This window comes from Lygodium microphyllum, chromosome 19 (genome assembly GCF_053477565.2).
Source record: "Lygodium microphyllum isolate KBCC chromosome 19, Lygodium_microphyllum_v1.1.10, whole genome shotgun sequence".
Taxonomy (NCBI): Eukaryota; Viridiplantae; Streptophyta; class Polypodiopsida; order Schizaeales; family Lygodiaceae; genus Lygodium; species Lygodium microphyllum.
Window position 1 is genome coordinate 31,168,205 of NC_141153.1, and position 7,302 is coordinate 31,175,506.

Consider the following 7,302-nt stretch of genomic DNA (forward strand, 5'->3'; position numbering starts at 1 on the left):
GGACATGCAATATAGGAAGAGACATCTAAATTTTTCTCCTTTAGACACATTGTACATGCACTTAAGTGTCTTCAAGTTACCAGTTATGTACCATTCGACCTTATAATTTCCAAATCTCTCAATAAATAGCTCTTCTGCTACTTGTTGGCTCTTAATCATATTAGGTATTGACGTTTGATGGAAAACCCAATACAGTATATCAAAATCCTCTATATCAACTTCAAAACCTTTTAACCACCACATATTATGTTTAAATTGAACACTAAATAGCATTAAATTGCTCCAATGACTTGATGAAAGTGCTCTATTCATCAAGGTAATGGAGACCCTTTTTAATTTTGTATACTTTAAAAGCTCACTTTCATCAAGTTTAATTACAAATTTGACTACTCCTTGTGCTTCTTCTAAAAATAAATCATAGAATTTGATTATCAAATGTTGCAAGGTAGGAAAATCATGATAAATGTTGTTAAATTTATTGAAAAGAACATCTTTTTTTTAAAACTCTTGAAGCTGGCATGGATATGGAAGGCTTACCAAAACTTGCATCACATTATCATTAACTCTTTGTTTGATAGTCTTCATCATAAATGGTCTTGGAAGTAAACAATTGTATAACTGACATTGTTTCATATTTAATTACATTAGTTGAAAAATTTATGTATATGCATCTTGACTAATACTGATGCTATCTAAAGTCTTCTATACTAGCTCATAATCCAAAGAATAATTCTTAATGAAAGAATATAAGCATGGACTCTTTACTTTTCTAAATTTTTTTTTCAAGAATATCATTTGAGACTATTGAGAGTAAAATATGATAATAAAACTAAGATGCCTTTGAAGCATCTCTCTCACTTATATTTGGCTAAAGAAGAGACCTAATTTACAAGATTAATGTCATAACTCAAATACTATTGCAAGCAAAGTTATATTTAACATTTCTTAAGTAAAATAATATACATTATTACTTGGATTCTTTTATTGCATTCGCCTCTTCCTCATTTGAGATTCTCAATATTCTTGAGAGTTCTTTGTCACTTTAAGGCCTAAAATATATATTTTTCGCTAGTATGCTTTGATGCATTTCTCTAATGAACGATTCTTATAGTTTTTGCAATAAATCATCTCTATATTTTATTAATACGTGATTCTCCAATCTAAGAACATCCTTCTCTATTGATAAGATTACGCGTATAGACAAGGCATGACATCAAGATTACAAAGCAAGTCCAAGGTGTCCAATGATACAGTGGTTCAATGTTTGAAGATAACTTGGTGGGGCAATAAGAGGTTGGCCAAGAAACGTTGATTAAAACTCTATATGCAAGGTGAGCTTGCAATAAAGAATTAGGACTTTAGTCTCATTGTAGTCTCACTAGAGTTGTAGGAATAGAGAGACAAGAAGACCACATGATCTAGGCTTGGACTTTTAGAGCTACATATATTTGATTGACAATAAGAAAGTGATTTCATTTGAGCCCCCATCTAGCAAATATATTCCTTTTTTATTGCATTGGAAAATTTCTTTCGTTTTTTTTGCTTAATCAATATGGTTAGGATGTATAAGCCATTGGTAGATGAGTAGCATGGAGAAGCATTGGTTATGATGCCTAGGATGCATCTAAATCATACATCTTACTAAGAGTATGCAACATCCTCTGTGGTGCACAATAAAGTAATTTTGGTGTTTTAACAAAACACACATAGCCAAATCACCTTCTTTTGAATATTTTATTTTAGGTAAGAAAAACAAGATAAAACCAAATATTTCTTAGATTGAAGGAAGTGACTGCCATCTTGAAAAAGACTAAGACCCTATAGACCACTTTCTTTCGGAGTAAAAAGCAAAGTGAAAAGGGCCAAGGATAAGTAAAAGTACACTTTTGGATATCTTTTGGTGAAAATGCATGACCTTTAGCACTTAACAATTGCCAAGATTGCTCATTTTGTTGATGTGAAATGGTGTAACTTGGTTGAAGACCTTCCTCATGACAATGTGACATAATGTGAGAGCTTTACCACTTACTGTCAGGCAATGGGTATATAAGAATCCAAATCACCTTATTGCCTCCCTCTACATAGGAATACACGGGGAGGAAAAACTCAAATGATTGAAATACAGAATGGCATGCTTAGGACTTGCACAATAAATAGAAGCCTATCATCTCTCAGAAAAGAGTATAGCCATCTCATTTTTTGAAAAGGGAATGTGTCAAAATTACAGTTTTTCCAGACATAGTAGTGATGGGCAAAGAAACCAAGAAGGATGTGTCTGCACCCACACCAAACATCCTAATTCTGTAGGATTTGATCTACTACCAAGCACTACAAGAACAAGATGATATACAAAACAAATTGCACTGACAAAATAGCAATGCATGTTTAGCTCATCAACAATATCAGGCTGTATTGATGACATTGAAGTTTAACGAACTGCAGCTTTTGATGCTACACTGGAGTTATTTACACTGGATCAGTTGGCTCTGATAACAGAAAGTCTCACACAAGCCTTGAGGGACTAACTCCTCAGAATGACAACTGGTGTTTGCCTGCCCAAGTTGAAAGCAGTACCTTCATCATCTTCCGCAAAATCCAAGCACCCTGCCTGGAGAAAATCAATAGAAGATGTCGATTCCAATTTCCTCCGTGCAAACTGATTCATGACAAACAAACCAACATTGGTTGCCAGCAGTCTTCTGGGTAATGCAGCAGCAGCATCCTCAGTTGGAATAGCAGTGTTTTCCAGTACATTTTCATCTGCTGCTTGTGACCTTAGATCATCGGAAGACTTGGCATTTTCTTTTGAACTAGGCCCTTGGCGTGAGGGAATGGTTTTTCTAGGCCACACACTCCTTGCCCCTCCTTGAATTATGCTTGAGGTTGCATCCCCTGGTGCAGATAAGCTTGCAGCAGTCTGCTGCGAAGCATCTGCTGTGATGAGGTTTCTAGAGGAAGGGGAGGCAGTACTGACTTTTGTGCGAGGCCAGGGACTCCTGGGGTAAAAAGCTGGAGCTGATCCATTCATGTGCAGAGTTCTCCCTCCACTCATATAGAGTTCTTTGGAACCAGTCAAGTTCGGACATTCAGCAGTGTTTGTTGTAGTTTCCATGGCACGCAGTACGCTATCACATTGACTACCTGTCACAGCATCCATTGCATGCTGCTCAGTAGTGAGTTGAGTCTCCACAGGAGATGTAAGTGAATGGACGACAAGCTCATCCCTAGGTTTAGAGCTTCTCTGCAAGCTCTCTCTTGGCCATTTGCAATGCGGATACGGGTGAAACCTGTGGCTTTCACTTCCTGTTCCCTCTGAACCTTGCCCTGACTTAGCTCCGGTCGATACGCGTGGCCACGCGCAACGGGGGAATCGAGTTTCATCGAACATCCCTAAATGTGGTTCACACTGCTTTTCTTCTTCTTGCACAGGCTTTTTGAGCTTTGGTACGACAAAGCTGAGGTCGAAAACGAGCACCTGCTTGGGAATTGAGAGCCTAGGGATGCCGAATGGGAGGATCTGGAGGAAGGGGGACTCAAGGGTGAGCTTCGGCATGTCGAAGGAGAGGGCGTGGAAGGCTGATTCGAGCACCTGCCTCCCCGATTCGACATCGCTGAGCCTGGGGATTCGGATGCCGAACTTCTTGTCGGAGGTGGCCTCGCGCTTGCGCTCTTGGTCGTCGGCGAGACGAGCCTTGGCGGAGATGCGAAGGGAGGGGATTTGCCTGCTGGGAGGAGGAAGGGAGGGGTGCGTCCATGGAAGATGATGGACCTCCCGCTTGCAGCAGGTTCTGCCAAGGGGGGGGGCATCGAGGAAGGCCATGAGGGAGGTATTATTCCTGAGGCAGGTCGTCTCTCTGGTAGGGATGCGTGGCTGAGGCTAGGGTTTCTCGTGTCTGTGAGCTGGTCTTCTTCGTCGTCTTCTGAGTCATCGTCTTGCCTGCTGCGTCTTCGCCATCGTCCGACAAGGCTTTCAAATACAAAGTGAATGCGCTGGATTTGATGGATTGCCTGATCGGATGCACTTTCCGTCGCTGATGCAAGGCTGCTGCCCTCAGAATAGATGACGCGTGTCGACCTACGCGCTTGCCACGTGGCGTCCCCTCTCGCACCTTTTTTCCACAAAAGACCATCTCTTCGGAAGTTTGGAGGCCTACACAACTGCACTTATCTCTATCCTGCATATATTATAGCGCAGCCGCGCGTAGACTTGCCACACGTTTCGAATGTCGAATAAGTAGAGTTTCCATCATGTGGCATGCCCATTTTCACTCCTCCTTACCAAATCTATAGTCACCTTTACTTTCAAATGCAAGCAGAACTCTCAGATATCCTTTGGTTCGCTATAATGGTCCCTTCTAAAATACAGATGAAGCTCCCATGAAGTCTACGGAACGGTTCACGTGAGGGTTTCTGTTGGGAAATGGTTTCAAGAGGGGGTTTCCAGAAAATCCTGGTTTCTAAAACTTTATGTGGGTCACATGTGGGGTTTTGAAGGGGTTTTTTCAAAACCCCCCTTCTCAAATATATTAAAATAAAAAAATACACCCACAAAAAAAAGAGTATATGGCAGCATGTTTAGGTAGAGCAGCTCTCGCCTACTAGTGCTCCATGCACTCGGGCTTCCGTTACAAACAATCAATACTACTTGTTAGCTCTCACCTACTAGCTGTGCACTCTCAAGGCCCCCCGTTTTTTACGAGTTCTGTATAGCGATGGTAGTAGCTACCTACTTTGACAATGAAGAATAAAATCTATTGGCATATGCTAGACAGAAATAGATCTTAGTCTATTGAGTAGAGGGAGGAAGCTAATAAGGCAAACCTTACCTTTGTCTTAGAAGGGTAAAGATTTGTTGTTATTTTTCTCATAAAGTATTGTGACTTGTGTGATCAATAGTGCATGTAGATATGGTGTAACATGCCCACCTATCGCCTGTCCAACCACGTTTTAGCGGTCCATCGAGAAACTAATCTAAGCGTCGCCGCCCAGCACTCCCATGAAATGTTTCAGGATTTGTCGCCTAGGGTTTCTTGAGTCCGCCTCTCGCAACGAAATGTTCGTGGCCGAACCTACTAGGATCGACCTGAAACTTGAGTCCCTAGGGGTCAAGGTCTCTTGACAGTATTCTAGTTTCAGATTTCGGACATCCTACTTTACGTGAAGATACATGATCCGAAGAGAAGCAAACCCATGCTGCACTTGGTTCAAGGAGAATGGGAAACGAGAGGGATGCGCCACTCAACCTCTCTGTCCGTAGGACATAGTCCTATTCTGGTCCCCTAAAACGGCATGAATCGGGTTCTAACCTAACCTTAACTAAGGGTCAAACGATGGTAAAACCTTGTGAGAAGCCTCCTAGTTCTCTGGGACCACCCTGCTATAGGACAGACCCGCTGTACACCTGCTTCCCTTGATAGCTTTAGTTTTCTAATTAGGTCCTATCACATTTATGTGTGACATTCAAAATCAGTTTCCTTATTTACGCCTTTTAGGGAACATGGTTCACTCGAATAATTTATAGTACCGATAGGAAAACAAAATAAGCAGTTCTTTTAACAAACAAGTTCTTTAACTTATCTTCAAGTTAATCTTTGTCTCCTGCCCATACAAGAGAAATATGTATCCCTTCTGTCCAATAGAAGTACCTAGTCCAAATCACATGGCACCATAATTTCTATCCTTTATCTAGAATAGGATCTTCCAATGCCCTAGACGTTGGACTCACGGCAATCTTCACCTCCATTCCGGACTAGGCAAGGGGTGTCCAGAGCTCCATTGACCCCAAGAGACCTAGGAGTGAGACACACATTCCGTGGTTGGCCTTTTCACCATTCGACCTTTGGCATGTGAATCGAGTAGTGTCCTCTCGGGGTAATCTACGGTGCGATCTTGGAGATGATCCACCCGTGTAAAATATCCTTCCTTAATTAACCCATTTAGGAATCAAGCACGATCAAGGCAATCAACCTAATATCATCTTCGAGTGAAACGATCCTTTATTTCCCATGGCTACTTGTCATTACTGACCCTTACCATGCATTTACCATCAAACATAAGTATTTAGAATAATTATCCAAATCACATCCAACAATCAGTTTAATGCAAAAGCATTTAGGACTTTATCCGATCATTCAACAAAAACAATGGTATTCTTCTCCAATATGCAGGAATAGTCACGATAACCTTTCCATCGCGTATTTACTCTCCCCCTTGGAATCAGGAGCGGTTTTTCATAAAATTTACTTAACACACTCTTCATTCGGCTAAGGCATATGTTAGGGTTTCAAACGCTACACAAGACATAAGTTCTATTGAAAACTTACATCGATTAATAAGCCAGTCTTCTTCTCTACAAGTATAAAAAGCATCGGTCTTTCCTTTGACTTAGGGTTTCCTAATCCTTGAGCTCTTTGCTTGCCCTAGAGTTGTTGTTGCATCTAGCCCAACTCCCCAATAGGTTTGAGGAACATAGTTGCTATCGGACGGATCTCAAGGCATCATAGTTTTTATCCTAATGAATGTTGTTTGTACTAGTTACACATAACTTCAAGATCCCAATGGACTAATAGTTCCGGATAGTAGCAATACTTTTAATGCAAGTTCAACTTGTGTACCATCGATGCATGTGTCATATAACCTTTCCCATACATGCACTCTCTATGTGCATACGCCTTAAGTAACCTTTATGTTCTTTATGCCACGTATGACTTTGTCACGTAGCACTGGGATGCAAAGTATTTGAGTATATGGGTTTGTGCAAACCTCAATGCGCCATATGCATAAATATATGCAAGGTCATCCATGGTTGCAAAAAGGAATTAACCTATGATCCCTTATGAGTTAGTTAACTATGGAAAAGGATAAAATCAAGCTACTTGTTGAATTGAATTCATGCACATACCTAAGCCTCAATAAATAACGGAGATGGCAATTTGTACTTGGATATTAGGATATGAATTATCCATATCCGATGTTGTATTTGTATTCGCAGAAACGCCTTGGCCGGTGGCTCCATTGTTGGGTGCGAGATTACTATTGGTGCATGTCTCCCTCTGTTTGGGGGCCATACTTTTGGCTTATGAATTTCTCCCTTTCTTTGTCTTTTGTCAGAGAGATGATGTGTCGAGGTGACTTCCCTTGATTTTGATGGGGGCTCAATTAGTGGGAAAAATGAATAAATTGCGGGAAAGAGATGAAGTGTGTGGCCAGCCTCTTCGGAGGGGAAGGGAAAGACTCTCTCTTCTCTCTTACACTTCTTCTTCCCTTCTTCTCTCTTCTTCCTACGGCAAGGGAAGGGGGGGG

General features: G+C 41.1%; 1 protein-coding gene across 1 annotated transcript; it reads right to left on the minus strand.

Annotated features, from left to right (window-relative positions):
* Positions 1-2,156: 2,156 nt before the first annotated feature.
* On the minus strand, positions 2,157-3,994 carry LOC148019708 (uncharacterized). The gene has a single exon (XM_087699852.1). It carries the CDS (start codon positions 3,818-3,820, stop codon positions 2,522-2,524), a length of 1,299 nt encoding a protein of 432 aa, XP_087555978.1. The 5' UTR covers positions 3,821-3,994; the 3' UTR covers positions 2,157-2,521.
* Between the last annotated feature and the right edge of the window lie 3,308 nt (positions 3,995-7,302).

Excerpts from the sequence above, each read along its gene's own strand:
- LOC148019708 (XM_087699852.1), bottom strand. The coding sequence starts at position 3,820 with ATGGCCTTCCTCGATGCCCCCCCCCTTGGCAGAACCTGCTGCAAGCGG.